The sequence below is a fragment of the Petaurus breviceps genome, unplaced genomic scaffold (genome assembly GCF_028583685.1).
Source record: "Petaurus breviceps papuanus isolate PSGF00001 unplaced genomic scaffold, PetGlider_PUasm1.0 90823, whole genome shotgun sequence".
Classification (NCBI taxonomy): domain Eukaryota; kingdom Metazoa; phylum Chordata; class Mammalia; order Diprotodontia; family Petauridae; genus Petaurus; species Petaurus breviceps.
In genome coordinates this window covers 6993779-7018317 of record NW_027187352.1, presented here as the reverse complement: position 1 = coordinate 7018317, position 24539 = coordinate 6993779, and the positions used below count along the sequence as shown (strand labels likewise).

The following is a 24539-nucleotide window of genomic DNA, read 5'->3' as shown; positions in this document are numbered from 1 at the left end:
CGACTTCTAAATTTTCTCACCATCCTTCCCCTCTTACCTCCCCAAAACAACATGCAATCTGATATAGGCTCTACATATACATTCATGTTAAATATGTTTTCACTTTAGTTATGTTGTATAGAAGAATTGGAACCAATGGGAGGAAGCACTAGAAGGAAGAAACAAAACAAACAGAAAAGAGCAAATAGTCTGCTTCGATCTACATTCAGACTCCATGGTTCTTTTTTTTGGATGTGAATAGCATTTTCCATCACGAGTCTTTTGGAGTCTCCCTCATCTTACAGATAAGGAACCTGAGGCCCAAGGTAGTGATGTGATTTGTCCAAGGTGACCTAGGTCATAAAGAGCAAGATTGGAACTCTGGTCCTCTCATCATCTTATGGTCCTTTCACTAAAACCCTGATGAGAAAAAAATGGGTATAACAATATTTGCACTATTTCATGGTGTTCCTTATAAGTCTTAAAATACTACATAATAAAAATAATAACAATAATAACTCACACATTTTTATTCATTTGGGACTTGGAATGCCATTTGTGTAGGGAATCCTAGTACACAGAAACTCTCCTCCTCCCTTGGCTATGGATCAGCCACTTAGTCTTAAAGTCTTGCCTTTAAGAGAATAAGAGCCTCCTCTGCGGTCACCTAGCTAGCATGCGTCAGAGGCAGCTTTTGAACCCGGATCTTCTTGGCTCCAAGCTGGCCCCCTCTCTCCACTGTCCCAGGCTGCCTCTCCAGCTCATGGGCCCTAGAATATTGCACGGTGGAGGTGGCCATATGGTCTCTATCACCATGGAAGCATTCATGGGTGATGGAGACAGCCCTAGTCTTTGTCTGGTCCTGTTTCTGCCATTGAGTGACCTTCTCAGTGACCTTAGGATCACAGCTCTAAAGCTGGAAGAGGCCTGAGAGGCCATCTGGTTCATCTCATTTTATAGAAGAGGAAACTGAGGCCCAGAGAATTTAAATGATCCAAGGTCACACATAGATTATTAAATATCTGAGGTGATATTTGAACCTAGGTCCTCTGATGGCAGAACCAGTGTGCTTTCCGTTGTGCAACACTACCTTCCCAGTCCATTCTGCTCTCTGGGCTTCCATTCCCTCTCCTGTAAAATAAAGGGATTGGACAGCTCAGTCTCTGAGGGTCCCCCCAGTGCTAACATTCCTTAATTCTAATCCTAGTGAGGCCTTCTGTTGTGGTCCACATTGTAGCAGCCCTAGGAGTTCAGAGATTAGGAGGGGAGGGGACCCAACAAGTTTGAACATGTAATATTCCTCATGATGATGGATGATGTGAGATTGACTCCTGGGGGACCAGCGGATTTCTCTTGGTATGACATCTCTCCTGATTTCCCTCCTCTACCGCCTCCCTCCTCCTCTCCCCAACCCTGCCCCGGTCTTAGGAAAATTGACGAAAGGAGGCTAGCCAGGTGAAAGAAGCCTGGACTGGGAGACTAGCTCTGCCATTGACTTGTTGTGAGACCTTGTGCAATTCATTTTCCTTCTCAGAGTCTGTTTCCTTTCCCATAAAATGAGGGTGTTGGACTGCATCAGGAAGGTGTTGAGGTTATAATTTCTGGGGGGGATGTCTATTAACTTGAAAATTTTTATATTTTGATAACTATTTCAATATAATTAATTTTCTATATGATATATAATTGAGTTTGTTTTGTATATATGTATTTGTATGTCATCCTCCCATTCTATTTTGAGTTCTTTGAGGACAGAGACTGGTTTTGTGGTTTGGGTTTTTTTTTTTTTTGCCTCTTTCTGTATCCTCTGCACTTAGCAGAGAGTTTGACACATAGCAAGTAGTTAATAAGAGCTTATTGACTGACTGGTTGATTGATATAAATATTTTCTATGTATTTTGTTTGAAAATATTATTTTGACAAAGGGTCCATAGACTTGTGAAGCCTGTTGCTAAAAAAGTATGTGACCAAAAAAAAAAAAGGATTTAGAACCTCTAGACTGAATAAACTTGAAGATCCTGCCTAGCTCCAACAGTCTATGTACTAGAGCTCCCTCTTAGCTCTGACATTCTATGTTCTAAGGTCCCTTTCAGTTCTGACATCTGGGGTTCCACCCCTTCTAGTGCTGATACTCTGTGTGCTAAGGGTCTTCTCAGTTCTACCATTCTTTGTTCTAAGAAGATTTCTGCCCTCATAGATTGTGTTCTAAGATCTCTCCCAGCTCTGAAAGTCTATGTTCTAAGGCCCCTTCCAGCATCTATGTATCTCTAATTTCTCTATATTCTCTCTCTGTCTCTGTTTCTTTCTGTCTTTCTGTGTCTCTCTCTTGTCTCTTTCTCTGTCTCTGTCTTTTGTCGCTCTGTCTTCTCTCTCTCTCTCTTTCTCTCTCTCTCTCTCTCTCTCTCTCTCTCTCTCTCTCTCTCTCTCTCTCTCTCTCTCTCTCTCTCTCTCTCTCTTCCTCTCTCTCTGCCTCTCTCTCTGTCTCTCTCTCTTTGCCTGTCTCTTTCTCTCTCTGTCTCTGTGTCTGTCTTTCTGTCTGTCTGTCTGTCTCTCTAATATATGTAGTCCCTACACCTCAGGATTATAGCAAAGACCAAATGAGATAATTTATAGATAGCTCTTCAAAAATGTTAAAATGCTCCATAAACGTTATGGTAATTACTGCTGTGACACACCACTGCTACATAAGCTGCAAAATTCTAGGCTAGTTGTAAAGCCCCTTAGGACTTTGCAAAGCATTCTTCAAGCTGTAGGGCGCAGTTCCCAAGGAAGGCATCCTGTTTTTTCATTGAGGGAAGTTGGTCTACATCCCCCTCCTCTCTTCAGTTTAAAAGCATCAACCAAGGCAAGAAGAGCAGTGTGGCGGACTCCATGCTGCGGCTGCTAGAGAAGTACTCCAGTGACCTGGAGGACCTGGTCCAGTCGAGGACGGAAGAGCTAGAGCTGGAGAAACAGAAGACAGAGAAGCTGCTCTCGCAGATGCTTCCCCAGTAAGTAGGAAGGACCAGGCAGTTAGCAAGGCTGGTGGCCAGCCCTCCATGGCTACTTCCTTGGTGCGAGACTCTTTCTGTCTCTGTCTCTCTTTGTCTCTCTGACTCTCTTTCTCTCTCTGTCTCTGCAATCTGTGGCCCTCTGGCTCCTCAAGCCTTCACAGAACCAATCCTATCAATAAAAGGATTGGTTTGCAAAACTTAGACTCAGTCAAAAGGCCCCACCCGAGGACCTAGAAGGTCACACGTGGCCTCAAGGATGCAGGTTCCCCTCCCCTGCTTTAGGCAAATCCATTATTATTACTACTATTGTTGTTATTACTATTCACAGCTCCTATAAATTAGATGGGGCACAGTGGATTGAGTGCTGGGCCTGGAGTCAGGAAGACTCATCTTTCTGAGTTCAAACCTGCCTTCAAACACTTACTAGCTGTGTGACCCTGTTTGCCTCAGTTTCCTTATCTGTAAAATGAGCTGGAGAGGGAAATGGCAAACCACTCCAGTATTTCTGCCAAGAAAACCCCAAATGAGGTCACAAAGAGTCAGACACAACCAAAAAATAACTGAATAACAACTGAAATAAATTAAATAGTTTTCTTCTATGTTTCCAAAGTACTCTCCTCCCACCTACTCTGTGTGACACAGGCAGTGCACATATTGTATCCATTTTACAGATGAGCAAAAGAAAAATGACCTCAGGGAGTCTGTGGTTACACAGCTAATATGTGGCCAAATGAAGATTCAGAACCAAGCTTCCTAACTCCAGATCCAGTGCCTCCCAAATAAGTCTCCAGAGGGCTCCTGGGGTTCTTGTCCTAGGGAGCCCCAGGAGCGCTTAGGAGGTGAGAGGATGGAGGGAAAAGAACTAGACTTAGAAACCTGGCTTCCCTCATGCAATCTCTGACACTGAATAGCAAGATAAACAATCCACAAACATTTATTAAGCACCTATTGTGTGCCAGGTGCTGTGGTAGGTCTGGGGGTTACAAAGATAAAACAGCCCTTGACTTCAAAGGATTTACATTTTAAAAGGGAAGAAGACACGCACACATTACAGAATCATAAAAAGGGATTGGGCAACCATGGGCCTGGAGTCAGGAAGACCTGAGTTCCAATCTGGCCTCAGACACTTACTAACTGTGTCATCCTAGGCAAGCCCCTTAACCCTGTTTGCCTCAGTTTCCTCATCTGTAAAATGAGCTGGAGAAGGAAATGGCAAACCAGTCCAGTGTCTCTGCCAAGAAAACCCCAAATGGGGTCATGAAGAGTCAGACACAACTGAAATGGCCAAACAATATGTGAAATGTAGCCTCACTCTTTAACTTACCCAACAAGGGGTCATCCAACCCCAGCCTGAAGTTCTCCAAGCAGCTCTAGGAAAATGTTTCTTGTTTGCCACTTCCTCCCATTGCTCCTTGTTTGGAGGACTCCCTAGGAGGACCTGGATTCCAAGCCTGCCTTAGACACTTCTTAGCTGGATAACTATGGGCAATTCACTCTCATGGCTCATATGTAAAATGGGGATAATAGCAGCACCTACTTGACAGGAGTATTATGAGGAGACCAAATGAGATAACAGGTATGAAGAGCTTTGCAAGTCTTAAAAGCTCTCTGAATGCTAGCTATTCTTCTTCTCCTCCCCCCTGGGACCAAAAGAACAAGTCTAGTCTGTCACCCACGTAACCACCCTTCAAATACTTGAACATCATGGTGATGGCCCCTCTGAGGTTTTTCTTCTCTGGGATAAACATGCCCGGTTCCTTCATCTAATCCTTAAATGACAGGGACTCAAGACATATCCAATACACATACAAAACAGATGCAGGGCAATTTTGGTCGGGAGAAGCGAAGAAAGGGCCTAACATCTGGGGGTGGGGGCAGGATGGGTAGGATAAGCCTTTTGCATTGATTGGGTGGGTTTTGATGTGAGCCTTGAAGAAAACTAAAGATTTCAAGAGGCAAAGGGGAGGAAGGACTGCATCCAATGGTTAAGTCATTGAGTCCAGCCCCCTTATTGCTGAGATGAGGAGGTCCTCAGAGGGGAGATGACTTGCTCAAGTTCTCACACATATGAGAAGGGGTATCCATAGGCTATCTCTATACACACAAAATATCTCATTGGTTTTCTCTTATTCTCTCTTTTCTTATTTTAGTCTTTCTTATGATTAAGAGGTAGACTGGTTCATGACCAAATAAGAAATGGGAGACCAAGTGGATGATTTTGATTACATTCAAGTAAAAAGGTTTTGCACAAACAAAACCAATGCAGCCAAAATTAGAAGAAAAGCAGGATATTAGAGGAAAATGTTTACAGCAAATTTCTCTAAGGTCTCATTTCTCAAATACACAGAAAGCTGAGACAAATTTATAAGAATAAAAGCCATTCCTCAACTATAAATGGTCAAAGGATATTAACAGTCAATTTTCATAAAAAAATTGAAGCCACCAAAAGTCATGAATAAAGATTCTAAATCTCTAATTAGAGAAATGTGAATTAAAGCAACTCTGAGGTACCACCTTATACCCATCAGATTGACTAAAATGACAAAAAAAGGAAAATGACAAATGTTGGAGGGATGGAGGAAAATAAATATATTCATGCACTGTCAGTGGAGTTGTGAACTGGTCCAAAATTTGGAACTATACCTGAAAGGCTAAAAACTGTCTCTACCCATTGATCCAATACCACTACAAAATGTATACCCTCAAAGACATCAAAGAAAAAGGAAAATTATGCATTTGTCCAAAAGCATTTATGGCAGCTCTTTGTGTGGCAGCAAAGAATTGGAAACTGAGGGGATGCCCATTAATTGGGGAATGGCTGAACAATTTGTGGTATATGATTGTGATGGGATGCTATTGTACTATAAGAAATGACAGGGAAATGGTTTCAGAAAAGCTTAACAAGATTTATATGTGCTGATGCAAAGTTAAGTGAGCAGAAGTAGAACATTGTACACAGCAATATTGTAATGATGATCAATTATAAAAGACTTAGCCACTCCAATCAATGCAATGATCCCCGACAATTTCAAACTACTTATGATGGAAAATACTATCCACCCCCAGACTGAGAACTGATTAACTGAGTACAGATTGAAACATGTTTTCTTTAACTTTATTTTTTCTGGCCTCCTCCTCCCCCCCACTATGTGACTAATGTGAAAACATGTTTTGAATGATTTCATATGGAGAGAGACACACAGAGAGAGACAGAGACTAGGTAGGCACAGTTGCTAGGGGCAGGGAACTCATATTAAATAAATGGGCTCTTGGAAATATGAAAAATACACAAAGTAATGGGCGGGGCATCAGTAACTGGGGGCATTAGGAAAGGCTTCCTAAAGGGCTTGACACCAGAACCGATCTTTCAAGAAAAGTAAGGAGTCTAAGAGGCTGGGGTGAAGAGGGAATGCATTCTGGGCATGGGGAGATCAGCCAATTTAAAGGCACAGTGATGGCAACAGAATGAAACCTGAGAGGACCAGGAAGTAGATTGCAAGAGGTGGGATGAAAGGGAACAAAGACTGACGGGAACTAGAATATGGGGGACTTGGAATGTCAAATGGAGTATTTTACCCCAGAATCAATAATGAGCTAGTGGGCTTTTTAAGCAGTATTGTGACATGGTAAGGCTTATACTTTAGGAAAATCAATTAGGCAGGTGTGGATTGGAAAGGGAAGAAGAGGCAGGGAAACCAATTAGGAGGCTATTGCCTCCAGGGGAGATGTGAAGAGGACCTGAACTAGGGGAGGGCCATATCAGTGAAAGTGCTATGGAGGGATTTGTTATACAACCCCTGCAGTTCACACCCTACCTTAAAGCAAAGCCAAACCAAACCCTGGTCTTGGTTAGATTCACTCTCTCCTTCTTCCAGGTCTGTGGCAGAGGCACTGAAGGCTGGAGCCACTGTGGTCCCAGAGTACTTTGACCAGGTAACCATCTACTTCAGTGATATTGTTGGCTTCACCACCATCTCAGCTCTGAGTGAGCCCATGGAGGTAGTGGACCTGCTAAATGACCTCTACACGCTGTTTGATGCTGTCCTGAATAGCCATGATGTGTATAAGGTGAGCTGAACCACAGGGGCAGATTGGTCCTAATAAAATAATTGCACGGTGTCTTTACAGTAGCCCTTTGAGGCAGGAAGCACACAATCTTGCACATGACAACACTGAGACTATGAGATGAAGGGAGATGCCCATTGCCACTTAGCCAATAATTATCAAAGCCAGAGGGTGATGTTTACTGCTGTGGAGTTGGGGGCAGGGAGGGTGGGAGCAGGAGGGTGAGTTAAAAGACAAATGCACAGTCATTTCTATTTGATTTAATTCAACAAATGTTTGTTTGTCACCTACTAGGTATTGTGGAAACACAAAGATTACAATATCCATTTCTCTAGTATTTCAAGTTTACAAAGTGCTTTCTTTGTAACTGTATTATGGGAAGGAAGAAGCAAAAGGATCACCTGTCTTATGAATGATGAAACAAGATCAGGGAAAGAAAATGACTTGTCTAGGGTGACACAGCTAATAGTCAGAAGAGTTGAATTTAAACCCAGGTCTTTTGTCAATAACTATGAGACAGTATTTATATGCAAAAAAACCCCAACCCCAAAACAAACAAAAACAAAAACCCCAACTCTCAAATACACAAGTGGATTTGTGATCTTTTCCATTTGGGAATTCCCTCCAAAGGTGCAAGTTGTAAACCATCCCTCCATGCCTCCCCCTCCTGTGCAGCTCTTGTCTGTGCTCTCCCAAAAGTTCACACTAAATTGTCCACCCAGTATACTAGAGACTTTCTCCCCAAATCACAGGGTAATAGTGAAGCGCTGTGGCCATTTGCCTTTCATCCCTAACAGATGACAAGATATAAATTAAAGATTGTGTGATTTTTGGAGATGGAAGGGACCTTAGAGGTCACTGAATCCAACCCCCCTCATTTTACAAATGAGAAAACTGAAGCACAAAGATTCTTGTGACTTGCCCAGGCTTACTAGCTTACTTTCCTCTCACTACCTTCTTAAACTCTTTATGATCTGGCTTGCCCAACCTCATCAGACAAGTGAAATTGCTCTTTCCTTGTTATCTTAATTGCCAAATCTAATGCCTTCTCTCAAACCTCATTCTTCTTGACCTCTGTGGATCCTTTGACACTGTGGATCATCTTTTCCTCCTTGATACTCTCTTCTCTGTAGGTTTCTGTGACACTGCTTTATCCTGGTTCTCCCCCTGCCTATCAGATTGCTTCTCCTCAATCTCCTCTCCTGGATCTTCATCCAAGTCATGCCCACCAACAGTGGGTGTCCCACATGGTTCTATCTTATTTCCTTTGCTGATCCCATTATCTCCCATGGATTTACTTATCATCTCCATACTAATAATTCTCAGATGAACTTAACAAGCCCTAACTTCTCTCCTAATCTGTAGACTCACAGCTGCCTATTGGACATCTCAAAATGAAGACCCCAGTGATTCATTAAACTCCATATGTCCCACACTGAACCTCATTATCTTTTCCCCCAAACTCTCTCTTCTTCCAAACTTCCCTGTTACTGTTGGGGGTGCCTTCATCTTTTCTGTCATTTGGGCTGGTGACCCAGGTGGCATCCTCAGTTCCTCTCACCCCCCTCCCCATATCCCATCCATTGATTTCACCTTTGTCACATCTCTTGTACAGGCCCCCTTTCTCTCCTTTGAGACTGCCACCACCCTGGTACAGACCTTCATCATCTCACACCTGGATTACTACAATAGTCTGCTGGATCTTCCTGCCTCAAGTCTCCCCCCACCCCCACTCCAACCCTTCCCTCCACTCAACTATGTGAAAGTGATCTTCCTAAAGTCAACTCTAGTTGTATCATGATTCTTCCCTCCCCCAGCTCCAGCGGCTGGCTCCCTGTCACCTCTAGGATCAAACATAAATTCATCTGTTGCTCAAAGTCTTTAATTACCTGCCCCCACACCTTTCCAGCCTTCTTACACCTTAATCCCCCACACCCCTACTCTTTGATCCAGTGACAGTTTCCTACTTTGTTCCTGGAACAAGACAATCCATCACCTGACTGTGCATTTTCTCTCACTGTCCCCCATGTCTGGAATGTTCTCCCTCCTCATCTCAGCCTCCTGGCTTCCTTGGCTTTCTCGAGTCCCAGCTCAAGTCCCATCTTCTTCAAGAAGCCCTTCCTGGTCACTCTTGATCTGTTGATTACCTCCATTTCATCCTTTGTGAGGAATAAAAAAAATTTTTGAGAGACTGGAGTTTCTGGATAATTAATGACCAATTTATTAATTAGGCTAGCCAGCAATAAATAAATTGATGGTCAGTGGTTTCTCTTGGTAACCAAAGATACCAAGAGTCAGAGACACCTTAAATCCCTTCTGACAGGGAATTACCTGATAAGTGAAAATCAACCCTGATTGGTGGACTCTTAATGAGGAGGTGGGCTAAAAGTCTTCAGCTCCACCTGCTGAGAATGTGGTTTGATCATGAGACTCAGCAGCCTCCATCACTCTGGGCAGGAGGAAGTCACGTCCATCTGGACCTCTCTGTCTGGTTTTATCCTTTGTGAGCTCAGTCACCTTATACTCTGATGGTGAGGACCAAGGTTCCTTTCTTCAGGGTAGAGCCTAAATGTAAAAGAAGAGAAGCTTGCCTCTCTGTAACTTCCTAGTTTTACTCTCATGGACAAGCACAATAAACCTAATCTCTGTTCCATATGACAAGCCTTCAAATATTTGAACACAGTGGTCATGTCTACACCTTGCCTTCTTTTCTCCAGGCTAAATAGATATCCCCCAGTTCTTTCAACTATTTGCTAAACAGCACTATCTTCTTGGTCACCCTTTTTGGGACATGCTCCATTCATCAATTCCCTATGGTGCTTGTAAGATGAGGTCCCTGTCCCCAAGGAGCTTACAATCTAAAAGAAGGATAAAATACAAATAACCATGCTGCAAAATCTTTGAATATTTTTAGACCTCTCATTTCATCTGTATGGATTCTCCCTCTGCTGATGGAGCATCCAACCTCCCTGTTCTTTAGTAGAAGACAACCTATAGTTACTTCTACAATGACTGAAAGGACATACTTTAGTTGCTTTTGAAAGAGCTCATCCCTGGCTCAGCAAATCCCCAGGGCTGAGTATTGTAGGAGTTTAAGAGGCTAGTCCTTGATGACAAATGTACACGTGTCTGCCATTACAAGGTTGCATGGCAAGTCTTTTCAAACTGGAAGGACCTGCCAGACCTTATGCTATGCTAACATAGCCTTCAGGAGGAACTCAGGACTCTATACCACTATTTGATGTTAGAGGAGCTTTAATGAAAAAAAATAGAATTGTGGAGAGTGTGACTGCAAAAAACACCAACAGTTCAAATGATGTACAATGTACAATGGATTTGTACAGAAGTAGAAATAGAAAAATACTATTTTACAGGCAGAAGGAAATTTAGAACATAAAATGTTAAAATAGAAAAATATTAGGATATAGAATGTCAAAGCTGTGAGGCCCTTTAGGACATAGAATACCAGAACAGAAAGGTAATTTAGAATAGAGAATATTGGTACTGTAAGGGACCTAAGAACAGAACATATTGCAGCTGGAAGGGACTTTAGAATAGAGAATACTGGTGGGGAGGGGAAGGATCTTTAAATATGTAATGTTAGGGTAAAAATGGGCCTTAGAAGAGGGAATAGAGAATGTTAGAAGAGGCTTGGACCTCTTCTCTCCTCTTACAACTGATAGCACTGAAACATACAGAAGGAAAAAGACTTTCCCTAGATCACGAAGCATCATTCCTCAATTTCCCCAACCATGCCCTCCACACTTTGATTTGGTACTGAGTCATTCCTGCCCCCACCCTGAACCAGGCTGGGGTCAGTTCATTCCTTTTGTGTTAATCTTTCCTTACACAGAGATCTCCCCTTTTCCTGAATCATCCCTCCTGCTGCCCTTCTCTGATCTCTCTCCAATCACTCCATAGCTTTCTGCCAAAGAATGCACACCATTTTCCAGATGTCCAGAGGCCCGTTCCTTCCAGCATTAGAAAACTTCCTTCACAGCTCATGCCTCAGGGGTGGACTTTTTCTCCATCGGGATCTCGTTACTGTTTTTCTGGTACTGTTTGCAAGGCAGGCTGGAAACCATTTTCATGTGTTAATCCTCACAGTGGTTCTAATGGGATAGTGTAGGGTGATTAACTCCATTAAGTATGAGTTATTTGTGACCCAGAATGGAGTTCAATGAGCACAGAGAGGCTTGACACCTTAGGCGAATTGAATAACCAGTGCGCAGCATAGTCAATCTTCTATAGCACTATAATCCACTCTTTTTCTCCTTTGTCTTCATCTCTCAATTATTACTATTTATAATAACCATTGATATTATAAACCATGATAACAATTACAAGCTTCTACTTTAATGGAGTTTTTAAGGTTTACAAACTCCTCAAAACAGTTCAGGGAAGTAGATAGTGCAAATGTTATTATTCCCATTTTATAGAGGAAGAAACTGAGTCTCAGACAGGTGAAAGAACTTGCCCAAGGTCATGTGGCTGGTTAGTTGTATTGTTAAAACTGCATATAGTTCTTTGACTATACCACCTTTGGGCTCCAATATTCTTTAAGTCACTTTCTTAAGTGATTCTCACCTAAATTCTATGAATAGTATGGGGATTCGAATCAAGAAAAAGGGAAGAAGCCTTTCCCAACCCCTATTAATTCCAGTGTCTTCCCTCTGTTAATTATTTCCTATTTATCCTGTATATATGTTGCTTTTTATGTATTTGTTTGCATGTTGCCTCCCTTATTAAATTATAAGCTTTGTGAGGGCAGAGACTGTCTTTTGTCTCTTTTTGTATGTCTAGCACTTAGCCTGGTACATAAGATACATATAAAACATAGCAATATAAATATAATAAACATAGTAAAAGTTTATTGATTGAGAGTTGGGGAGGTGAAAACATATACAGTGTTAGAGACAAAAGGCACTTTATGAACCTGAAGAAAAATGTTTTCTACAGCCTACTTGATACGTGGTCATCCAGGCTTCGATGGAAAACCTTCAATGAAGTGTGGAGGGTGGGGGATTCTTATACTGCAGTAGAAAGGATCTAGTCTGTTATCCCTGGGAGGACTTTAGAACATAGAACAGAGAATGACCAGCTGGAAGACTTTAGAACAGAGAATGTCAGGGCTAGAAGAGGCTTTAGAAAAGAAGAATGTCACAGCTAGAAGGGACTTTACCACAAAGAACAGGTAAAAGGGACTTTAGGACAGAGGATACCACCACTGGAAGAGTCTTTAGAACAAAGAACCGAATTATGTCATGGCTTGAAGGGACTCTAGAACAGAGAATGTCACCTCTGGAAGGGACATTAGAGATCATCCATTCTGACCATTTCATTTTTATAGAGGAGGAAGCTGAGGACCAGGGAGAGAAAGTGAGCTGCTCAAGGCCACACAGTTTTACATTAGAACTCTATATTTCTGATGTCTGGAGTTCTTTCCATTAAACCAAAGTATCTGAGTCTCACCCTCCCAGCAGTGAGAATGTGGGGAGCAGCAACGTTCCTGGGCAGCAGTCATGTGCATTCTTGTTTCTCAAATCATTTAGTGAAAGGAGTGAGTCAAGCTTGACTTCAAAGTAGCTGAAGGTGAAAGTTAAGAAAGAGGAGTCTCTTGCTAGACACCAGCTAAGAATCACAATACTCAGCCCTCTGGAGATGCCTCAAGGGATGCTAATGCAAAACAGAGATAGTACAACAAAGATAGCTGGGCAAGCCTGCTCTGGCAAACACCAACTGCTCCGGACATTGACAATTGGAATATATCCAGAGAAGTGCCTTTTTTTTTGGGGGGGGGGGGGGGGGGAGGCGGGGTTGAAGGTGGGCAGACATGACGGCTGTCATCACAGAGGAAAGAGATTAAAATTGTTCAGCTTGGCCTCAAAAGGCAGAATCAGGCGCAAAGAGTAGAAATCCCATGGAGGCAGATTTCAATTTAACAGAAGAAAGAATTTTCTACCGCAGCTGTTCAACAGCAGAATGAGCTACCTCAGGAGGCGGTAAGCTTCGGGCTTCACTGGAGACGCTTGAGCTGAGGCAGGATGAAGGCAGTGATGGGAATTTTTGCACTGAGAGTAAAGTTCCACCAAATGACCTCCACGGTCTCTGCTAGTGCTGACATTCTTGGATCCCGTCTTTCTGTGATTCCAAGAAGCGAAAATACAATTATTTTCAACTCCTAGTTTCTCTGGCTATTAAAAAATTGTTAGTAACTTTTATTTTTATGTCACCATCATTTCCAAATATGATTCCCCCTTCGCCTACCCAGAGGGCTTTTCCTTTGCAACTAAAATAAAAGAGAGGAATGAAGAGCTGCTTAGCAAAACTGAGTAATAAATTATGTATGTGTGTGTAATAGTCTGCACTCAGAGTCCCCCACCTCTATAAAGGAAGTCGGGAGGAGCATTGTTTCGTGTCTTCTTCAGGGACAGGCATGGCCTCCAACTATTCTAAGCTTCTATGACTGATTCTAATGCTCTCTGATTTTTTTTTTTTTAAGCAATTGGGGTTAAGTAACTTGCTCAAGGTTATATGGCCAGTTATTTCTGGATGTGGTGCTAAGTATCTGAGCCCGGCAATCGATCCCCAGGTCATCCCGACGCTCTCTGATTTTTAAGATTCTACGATTCAGTGGAGGAGCACATGGTAAAGTGGAGAGAGAAATAGCCATGTAGTCAAGGAGACTTGTGTTTAAAGCTACCTCTGACGAGTACTGACCCTGCCTGGGCAAGTCACTTAACCTTTGAGTGCCCCCCTCCCCCTCAACTCTCTAGGAAGGAAGGGTAAGGAAGGGAACAAGCATTTATTGAGTTCCTGCTGTGTGCCAGGCGCTGTGCTACACTTTGTAAGTATTATCTTTTTTTTTTTTTTGAGCGAGAAGGTAGGGCAATTGGGGTTAAATGATTTGCCCAGGGTCATACGGCTAGTTTTTTGTGTTAAGAGTCTGAGGCCGTGTTTGAACTCAGGTCCTGACTCCAGGGCTGGTACTCTATTCACTATGCCACCTAGCCGCCCTATAAGTGTTATTTTATTTGATCCTTGAAACGACCTTGGGAGGGAGGGGCTGTTATTACACCCATTTTACAGATTAGAAAACTGAGGCTAATGGAGATTAAGTGACTTTCCCAGTGTAACACAACTAGTGTCTGAGGTAAGATTTGAACTCAGGCAATAATAATAGCTAACATTGATATAGCATCCACTATATGCCAGGCACTGGACGAAGTGTTTTACATTTGTTATTTCATTTCATCATCATTAAATCCTGGGAAGCAGGTGTGATTATGGTCCTCATTTTACAGATGAAGAAACTGAGGTAGGGTTTAAGTCACTTGCCCAGAGTCACACAGCTAGCAGGGGTCTGAGGCATTTCTGACATCAGTCCCAGAGCTATATCTACTAAGCCCTCCACCAAACTGCTTCTTTACGACTCTAAGTTGTAGAGGAGGCTGCTGTCATTCAGTCATTTCAGTTGTGTCCAATTCTCTGTGACCCCATTTGGGGTTTTCTTGGCAAAGATACTGGAGTGGTTTGATATTTCCTTCTATAGCTCATTTTACAGATGAAGAAACTGAGGCAAAGAGGGTTAAGGGACTTGCCCAAGGTCACACAGCTAATAAGTGTCTGAGGCTGGATTTGAACTCAGGGAGAGAAATCTTCCTGACCACAGGCCCAGCGCTATTTGCCCTATGGCATCACCTAGCCTCCCAAGTGGAATAGGCACTGTTCTGCATTGGTAGATTATGTTTCTTCATCGGGAGTTTCCTACACCAATGAAATCCAGGGCCTGGAATTAAAAAAACAAAACTATAAGCTCATAGATTTAGAGGTGGAAGGAACCTTAGAAATCTTCAAGTGCAATTTCTTCATTTTACAGATGAGGAAACTGAGACTCTGAGAGATTAAGGGTCATATTGGGGCAGTTAAGTAGTGTAGTTGATAGTTCTGGGTCTGAAGTCAGGAAGACCTGAGTGCAAATCCAACCTCAGACACTTACTAGCTGTGTGACCCTGGGCAAGTCACTTAACCTTGTTGGCCTGTTTCCTCATTTATAAAATGAGCTGAAGAAGGAAATGGCAAACCACTTCAGTATCTCTGACAAGAAAAACTCATGAGGAGTCAGAGATGGCTGAACCAACCGAACAATAGCAAGGGTCACACAGCTATGTCCATGGCCATACAGCTAGCTGCAGAGGCAAGATTTGAACCGAGGTCTTCTCAACCCAGTTCACTATGGCATGCGTCCTCTTTCAAGTATAGCTTGAGCATTCTCAGTACTACCCTGCCATGCTCTGTGCCCTGCAAATGAAAGTGCATTGGGTGCTCTGGTGGGAGGGCTTGCCGAGCCCTTTTCAGGGCTGCCCATCCACCTTTGGGATACCCAAGGTTCCAAGAAGCTGTAGCGTGTGCAGTGGTCACACCTTGGCAAACCAGGTTGGAGACAACCGACAGACCTCCAATCCATTGGTGAGTTAGGGGGTGTCTACCCCAAGGAGTGAAGATATCCCCAAGTGGAATGGGCGGATGAGAGCAATGTGTTCCAATGTCCATGAAGGCGGCTGAAGCAGGAGCTGGGGGGCTTAGAGTTTGGTCAGACATGAGACACCACGGTCACCCACTGCGTCCCAGGCCATCACCAGTCATCCTGACTTTTGTTCTGCCTCTGGACTTTGATAACTCTGGAAGACAGAGTGAGGCTGAGGACTTTGTGCAGCTTTGCAGCATTTAAATCCAATCCTCGAACAGTCCAGACATCACTCCATGATGTCATCGGTCCTCTTGGAAAACAAAGGATGTACAACAGAGGAAATGCACGTGGGCCTGCTTTCATGGAAAAGATGGAACTGGAAAACACGATCGGTCAAACAGTAGGAAGTGAGACATCTGTAATTTCTCTAGCGATGCTAGTCCCCCACAGATGTGGAGTGGTCTGAGTCAGGATCGGACCAGGAAATCGAGTCGAGCTCTTTGGTGAGGGCTTCCTGGAGGAGGTGGCCTTAAGCTGTAGGATAAAGAAGGAGCAGGTTGAAGGAGGGAGGGGCATACTGCTTCCTGAGCATGGGTTGATGCCCCTATTGTCGTGCAGGTGGAGACCATCGGCGATGCATACATGGTGGCCTCGGGGCTGCCTAGGCGGAACGGCACCCGGCATGCGGCTGAAATCGCCAATTTGGCGTTGGACATCCTCAGCTCCGTGGGGGACTTCCGCATGAGGCATGCGCCCGAGGTGCCCATCCGGGTCCGGGCTGGCCTGCACTCAGGTAAGTGTGTGCTGGGGGTCCCAGCCCATGCCCGCAGGAGAGTACAGTCCTAGGACTGTGTGCACTGAGCTGTCGGCGGGAGAGCCTTGGGTGGGGGGAGATAAAGAAAGAAGGAAAGGGGCGGCTAGGTGGCCAGTGAATAGAGCACCCGCCCTGGAGTCAGGAGGACCTGACTTCAAATCCACCCTCAGACACTTAACACAAAACTATCCTCGTGATCTTGGGCAAGTCACTTAACCCCAATTGCCCTCCAAAAAGCAAAAAAAAAAAAAAAAAAAAAAAAAAAGGAAGGAAACAAGCATTTATTAATTGCCTACTATATGCCAAGCACTAGACTAAACACTTTACAAACTTTATCTTATTTGATCCTCACAACAACCTTGGGAGGTGGGTGTTATTATTATCCCCATTTTACAGATGAGGAAACTGAGGGAGGTAAATGTTTTGGGTCACAGTGTCTGAGGCTGGATTTGAACTCAGATGTTCCAGGAGCCCAGCCTAGGGTTCTATCCAATGTACCAAACCACTGTATAAAGATAGTTATTCCCTTTTGAGAGATTAGGTAACAAGATGTTGAAGAGCATCCCATGGGTTCTGGAGTTCAAAACTGCCTCACACACTTTCTAGCTATGTGTCTCTGGATAAACCACTAAACCTCTGCCTCAGTTTCCTCAACTGTAAAATGAGGATAATAATAGCACCTCCCTCCCAGGGTTGTTACAAGGATCAAATGAGGTAATGTTTGTAAAGCACTTTGCAAACCTAAAAACACTATATAAGTGCAGGTATTTTATTTTATTTTATTTATTTTAAAATAAGGTTCAGAAAGGTAGCCTGGTCTAAGGCTACACAGCCAGGAAGTGTCAGAGTCTGGATTCTAACTCAGGTTTCCCGGATCCATTTTCAATGCTCTTCCCACTGTCTTGAGGCTGTCTCTCAAACATTTAGCAATTTACAGAAGAGAATGTGGTAGCCCTCAAAATTAAGTGACTTGCCCAGTATCACACATAGCTCATACTTAGTAAATAAAGATCTGAAATTTCCGTCTAATTCTCCTAACTTCAAATCCCACCCTCATTCAGTTGTGTTTCAGAAGGGAAGCTTTCACCAGCACTGCTGAGTCCTCAAAGCAGGGAAAGTGGGAGAAGAGAAGGGGCACAGGGCTGGAAAGGAGGGGAGGAAGGAAGCAGCTCAGTGCTGAGCATCTGATAAGGAGACCAGGTGTGGGGGGCTTGGGCTGGTCAGAATGCCAAGGCATGGTCCTTGTTTAGCCTCCAAATGTCAATGATAACTCCCCTTGCCCCAACTACCAGCTGAACAGGAGTGAGACCCTGGCCTCATTCCTGCATTCTTCCCAGATCCTGAGAAGGGAATAAGGATTTATGTAGCCCTGCTATGAGCCAGGCACTGTGCTAAGGGCCTTTAAAAAATGCCTCATGTGATTCTCACAACAGCTCTGAGAGGTAGGTGTTATTATTCTCATTTTACAGTTAGGGAAACTGAAGCATGCAGAGGTTAAATGATTTACCTAGGGTCACACAACCAATACCCATCTGAGGCTAGATTTGAACTCAAGTCTTCCTGACTCTGGACCCAGTGTGGATAATTCAAATCATTTCTATCTAGTTTTAGAATAAACTATGAGTATTGTTTCCCCCATTTACTTACTTAGCTATATTTTTCTTGAGCTAACATGAGTTAGTATTCTCACAAATGGTGGACAGAAGAACACAGACCAGAAGAACAGTAAGTAGCAGGGGAAGGACTGAAATTACATCATCATAGAGAATGACCCAGAGTGAGTGATTATGGCCAACTTTACTCTAAAACCTTAATTAATAACCAGAATCCATTTAACCCAATCTTTGACTGAGACACTCCTAGACTCTTACCTACTCCATGCCCTCTAAGAGCAATGGCTTTGAAGTCAGAGGACCTGGATTCAAATATCAGCTCTGCCACTTACTGACTTGGCTTCCCTCTCTGAGACTTCATGAGTTTCCTCATATGTAAAATGATCATTAAGGTCTCTTTCAACCTTAGATCCAATGAAACAATGAGCTGATCTAGGATGGTCTTTAAGGTCCCTTCTGCTTCTAATTCCTATGATCATTGGGGTGGGATTTGGGGTTTCAGGGCCCTGTGTGGCAGGCGTCGTGGGCCTCGCCATGCCTCGATACTGCCTCTTTGGAGACACGGTAAACACTGCCTCCCGAATGGAATCTACAGGACTTCGTGAGTACTAATGCTGTGGGTTGTGGTTGTTGAGTAGTTTCAATTGTGTCTGATTCTTAGTGACCCTATCTGAGGTTTTCTTGACAAAGATACTGGAGAGGTTTGCCACTTCCTTCTCCAGCTCATTTGACAAATGAGGAAATTATGGCAAACAGGGTAAAGTGACTTGCCCAGGGTCACACAGCCAGTAAGTGTCTAAGGTCAGCTTTGAGCTCACAAAGATGAATCTTCCTGGTTCCAGGCCCAGCGCTGTCTCCACCATGCCAGCCCATGTGTCCCAGCTCTCATTCTGGAGCCTTCTCAACATCAAGAGGACTGGACATGGATTAGAACGCCTGGGTTCAAGCCTCCATCTTCTTCAAACTTGCTGCTATCCAGCCTCCATGCCTGCCCATCTTGTCCTTGGGAAGCTGATTTTTGGGAGCCCAAGTGGGAGACTTTAGATTTCTCTTATTCAATTCTACCTTATTAGGTTTGGCTCACTGTTCTGACCTGCCGATGTCTCTGGGAATGCTGATTCTGTCATCCAATGTGTTAGCTATGCGTCCTCTATTTATATCCTCTGCCGATGTGATAAGATGCAACCAGCGCCTTTACCTGAGAGTCAGTGATAACGATGATGTCGGGCCATGCACAGGTGCTCCACTGGACATCTAGGTGGCATGGGGGTGTAGACAGCTGAAACTGGAGTCAGAGAGATCTGAATTCAAAGCTGACCTCAGATACTCCCTGTGGGACTCTGAGTAAATCTCTTAGCTGCCTCAGTTTCCTTTTCTGTAAAATGGGGATAATAATAGCAAAAACCTCCCGGGATGGTTGTGAGGACAAAATTAGATAATATTGTTAAAGTACTTTGCAAAACTTTAAGCATCATACAAAATGCTAACTATCATTATTTTTATAGACTTTCTTCTCAGATGATATCAAAACCACTAATGATTATTCTTTTTTTTTATTTTTTGCTTTTTGGAGGGCAATTGGGGTTAAGTGACTAATGACTATTCTTTAAATAGCTCCTGAACTACCTAATTATAGCATCATCTATCTAGCCCAGTGGTGTCAAACTCAAGTAGAAATGAAGACCACCAAACCAGGGCATATTAACTTAGAAATCCACTTATTAACGTTATCTACATTCTGTTATATTTTTATTTATTTTGTTAAAGATTTCCCAGTTACATTTTAAGCTAGTTCAGGCCACAGACTAAGCCTTGTGCTGTACTCCTCTGACTGGGCCCACATCTCTTCATCTGGTCTGTAAGAACTGAAAGAAAGACTTTATTAGATGCATTACTAAAAGCTAGGTAAATCACCTCCATGGCATTGCCCTGATGTACCGCCAGGCTCATAACCCTGTTTAAAAAAAAAAGGAAGCATCTGGGATGACTTATGGAGACAGCTTCTAATACCAGTTTTGTATACAGCCTGAGTGTGTCCTATGCTGACTTCTATTGTCCCTTGTCTATGTCCATTGTCTAACTATATACATTTTTCCTTGAAAGTATAACTCATTTTAGAGTCATGGCATACACATACATACACACATTCTAGGGAGGATTGTATTCCAGACAATACAGTAAGCCATTTTGTTTCCCAACATTATTACCCTCTGGGGGGTTACTTGGGTTGTCGTCACCTGGAGTCACTCTGCTGGCTTAGCCAGAGCAGTTGAAGGGGTGTGAAGGACCTCAACTTCCTGAGAGCAGAAAGCAGAGATACTTGAAGAGGTGTTAACGGAGCTTAACTGCTCTGACAAAGTCTTCCAACGGGGACAATTATGTTTTTGACTGCAATAGTATACATGGTAGTCTACTCTCACTCAGCAGACACTCAACTGGTTTCAACCTGTCAGGTGACCTGCAGAACTGGGCTTCTCTGGACTGCACATTAGGTAATCATCTCTCTCCTGAGGGGCTGAGATAAGAGAAAATAAGGATTTAGAGGCAGAAAAGCTAAATTAAAATCCTGGCTCTGCTATAGACTGACTGTGACCTTGGGAAAGTAATTTATTCTTGCTTGGGCCTCCGTCTCCTTCCCTGTAAAATGAAGAGATTGAATTAGAAGAATGCTAATATTCTTTCTGTCCCTAAGCAATATAATATTATAAATCTGGTAGAGGTCTGAGCCTACCTCTTCTCCCAGAGACCTTATTGTGGAGACTTGGTGCACTAGGGTATCTGCCTCCTGACTGGGCAGACATCATCCATCAATCTCCAAATACCCTTGGTTTCAGGATTGTTTTAATGATCTTGAATGAACTTCCTAGGAAAAAGCCATGAGGTAGCCATGCCAAGTCCAGCCTCTATCTTTCCCCAGAAGAATCAATCAGCTGTGGCAGAGAAGATGTAGCCATGAGAGCCCCAAAAGGGGTCAGCATCAGCAACAAGTCAATAGAACAATTGATCTCATAATATTTGAGCTTGGTATGTACAATCTAATTTGATCTTCACATCAGCCCCACGAGGTAGGAAGCAGCATGAGTATTTCACCTATTTTTTTTTTTTTTTGATCATCATAGGATCATAGATTTAAATCTGGAAGGACGCTCAGGGGTCATTTAGTTCAACTCCCTCGTTTTTATAGATGAGGAAATTGAGGACTGAGATACTGGCAAATCAAGGGATTTGCCCAAGGTTACAGTAAATTGAATAGCTCCAATTGGAATCTGGGTCCCGTATAATATCAAATCTACTGCCCCTTAAGGTAGGACCCAAGGTCCATACAGGAAAGTGAGACCAGGTCCTCCGATCTCAAGTTTAAGACTCTCTCCACTCTGCTACAGTTTTGTCACTATGGATGAACCTGTTGTGAAAGTAAAGCTTGTCCACATCTTGACTCTCCTCTATCTTCTTCTGCTAGCTTATAGGATCCATGTCAACCGAAGCACCGTCCAGCTTTTGATCGGCCTGAACGAAGGCTACAAAATTGAAGTTAGAGGTCAGACTGAACTGAAGGTAAAGAGAGTTCTTCCTGCGGCTTATGAGAGCTGGGCCAATTGTTAAATTTTTTTTGTGTGAGCATTTATATCTTAGAAATTGGCACGTGTTAAAAATAAAGACCTGATTTCTTTTATTTGTTTTAGTTTTATTTATTTTAGCCACATTTGAGTTCCCAGCTATTTCCCTCCCAACTCCATGTTAGAGAAGGCCAACATTTGACACAGATATACATATACATATATATAAACACATATATGAAACCATATAATCCATACTTCCATATATCAGTTCAGCTGTTTCAGTCACATCTGACTCTTCATGACCCCATTTGGAGTTTTCTTGGCAAATTTACTGAGTGGTTTACCATTTCCTTTTCTAGCTCATTTTACAGATGAGGAAACTAGGCAAACAGGGTTAAGTGACTTGTCCAGGGTCCCACAGTTAATAAGTATCTGAGACTGGATTCAAACTCAGGGAGGAGGGTCTTCATGACTCCAGGCTCAGCATTCTGTCCACTGAGCCACTGGGCTCATATTATATAAAATAATATGTAATAATATATAATTAAAGCTAAGATCCCTGTTCTCTTGCACACCTCATTTATCTCAGTGTAATTTCTCTATACTCAGTCATAGACATGCCCACAAACTGGTTGCCCTCAATCCCAATCTGTTCATGAAACTTGGAAATGTATATTCTTCATCCACTTGATTTTTCCTATGTGAATTATGAGGCTGATCTTTGGAATGGCTAGGGGCTTCCTTGAGGAGACCTCTACTGTTTTAGGGCTCAATGCATTTAGAGCAATATTATTCCTAGAGATCAGGAGCTCCTGGAGGGTTTCACAGATTCATCAACACCAACCTCAACATACTTATTACAAAGGGTCAAGTACTGAGGAGTCTCTACTTGCCTTAATGGTTGGTGGATGGAGTTTTCACACTAACAGAACTTCAGATGCTTGATATGTATGTGGGCCCCTCTCACAAAAATTTTACAAAAGTGGGAAAAGTTGGCCTGAAATAGTGTGTGTATGTGTGGGGTTGTCTGAGTCTGTGATTCTAAAAATCTAAATTCTATGATTCTAAATTCTCAAATAAATCTCAAATTCCAAAGGGTGATGAGAGATGTTTGTTTTGATTTTACTGATAACTTTAAGGGGTTTTCCATTTTCTTCCAGGGCAAAGGTATAGAAGAAACCTATTGGCTGGTCGGGAAAGCAGGCTTCCCAAAAGAACTCCCTAAGCCTATGAACATCAAACCAGGGTGAGTACAAGGGACTTAGGAAGGCAGGGCTGGTGGATTCTCCTGCTGTGGGCACCAGACATCCCTAGAATGTCCTTTATCGACCTCTTCATCTACTGAATTTCTACCCATCTCCTCCAGGAAAGCTGCCATGATCCTACCTTCTCCCTCCAGTTGCTAAGACCCCCTTCCACTTGGATTCCACACAGCATCTGGTTGGCACGTCTTTGGTGCATTTTCCACACATTATAGTTATACGGTTTGTCTTATTCAGTGCTCTTAGACTATAAAGGCACAGAAGCATCTCCCCCAGTGTTGCTCACAGGAGCCCACACAGTAGAAGCTTGCTTCATAAATGTTTTTCTTGATTTTAATTGCAGATATAAATCTTGACCTCAGAGAGGTCACAAACTGGTAGGAGCAAGGAGTGATACACCATAGATTATAGTCTGAGACAAAGGAAATAAAACTCATGTAAAAATCCCATGGAGGTTTAGAGGAGGGAGAGGGGTCACTGTGGGCTATGGTGGTGAAGGAAGGCTTCCAGGAGGAGATGGTGTTTGAGCTAGACCTGGAAAGATGAGTGAGATTTGGAGAGGAGGTAGTTTTATGGAATCTTCCAGAGCCAAGAGTCCTCTAGAAAACTCAGCCTTAGTTTAAGCAGAAGAGCAGTGGGGTAATAAAAGACAAAACTCTGGGGTCCAGTGGAGACCAGGACTGCTTGTCTTGATCTCAAGAGAACCTCTTCTTTCTCTCCTGAACTCATGAAGGCTCTAGGCCTAGGTGTGGGAGAATTTGGTAAAGGTCAGAACTGGGCATCCCAAATAAGGCCTAGGGAGGCGAAAGGGGAAAAAGGGAGGAAGGGAAGATTTGATCTTTGTATGGGCCAGTTGAGCTCAACAGAAAGAACAAATGCTGTGTTCTAGCCCCAGACTAAGCCCTGACTCTAGCCCTATACTGAAGGCTGACCTTAGGACCCAGACTGAGTCAATCTGGGCCACAGGATGACCCCAGGGGCCAGATAACCTTGGTGGTTTGGGGCAAAAGGCAGGATATTGTTGAAGGTGGGGAAAGCATAAGCGGCTTTTTGTGACTCCTGGGTCAGTCCTCAGAAAGAAGGGTGGATTTCTACTCTCTGTAGGCCAGAGTTTCTTTACCCTTTTTATTTCATGGACCCTTTTGGTGAAACCTAAGGAAATTTTACTTCTCAGCATCATATATTTAAATAATTGAAGGAACCACTAAACTTCAGTTTTTGTTGTTGTTCAGTCATTTTTCAGTCATGTCTGACTCTTTGTGACCCCATTTGGGATTTTGTTGGCAGATACCAGAGTGGTTTGTCATTTCCTTCTCCAGCCCATTTTACAGATGAAGAAGCTGAGGAAACAACGTTAAATGATTAGCCCAGGGTCACACAGCTATTAAGTGTCTGAGGCCAGATTTGAACTCAGGAAGACGAGTCTTCCTGACATTCCATCCACTGAGCCACCTAGCTGCCCCTGAAAATTTCAGTTAGAGGTTAATGAAAATAAAGATACCATTTTTCCCCTCCAAGTTCACAGACTTCCTGAGATCCATGGACCCCAGTTTAAGAACCTTGACTAGAGAAGGATATTTTAAATTCTAACCCCCTATAGTCCCATCATTTATAGTGTGTAGTGTGTCATTGAGAAGCAAAGTAGTGAATAGGAAGATGTGGGTTGAGTCCTGACTCCAGCATACTGGGTGTATGACCTTGGACAAATCATTTTAAATCTCTAAGAATATAAGTTGCAGAACATGTGCCAATCTGTATTGGTAGAGGGGGGTTTCCTCACTGGAAG

General features: G+C 43.2%; 1 protein-coding gene across 1 annotated transcript in view; it reads left to right on the top strand.

The window, feature by feature from the left end:
• Positions 1 to 24539, top strand: part of LOC138148218 (guanylate cyclase D-like) — a 53105-nt gene that overhangs the window by 20927 nt on the left and 7639 nt on the right. Inside the window, exons 12-17 of the mRNA XM_069070773.1 lie at positions 2803 to 2966; positions 6845 to 7037; positions 16123 to 16297; positions 18434 to 18532; positions 21392 to 21486; positions 22652 to 22737. Of these exons, the coding sequence (XP_068926874.1) occupies positions 2803 to 2966; positions 6845 to 7037; positions 16123 to 16297; positions 18434 to 18532; positions 21392 to 21486; positions 22652 to 22737 (812 nt within the window). The remainder of the gene's footprint in view (positions 1 to 2802; positions 2967 to 6844; positions 7038 to 16122; positions 16298 to 18433; positions 18533 to 21391; positions 21487 to 22651; positions 22738 to 24539) is intronic.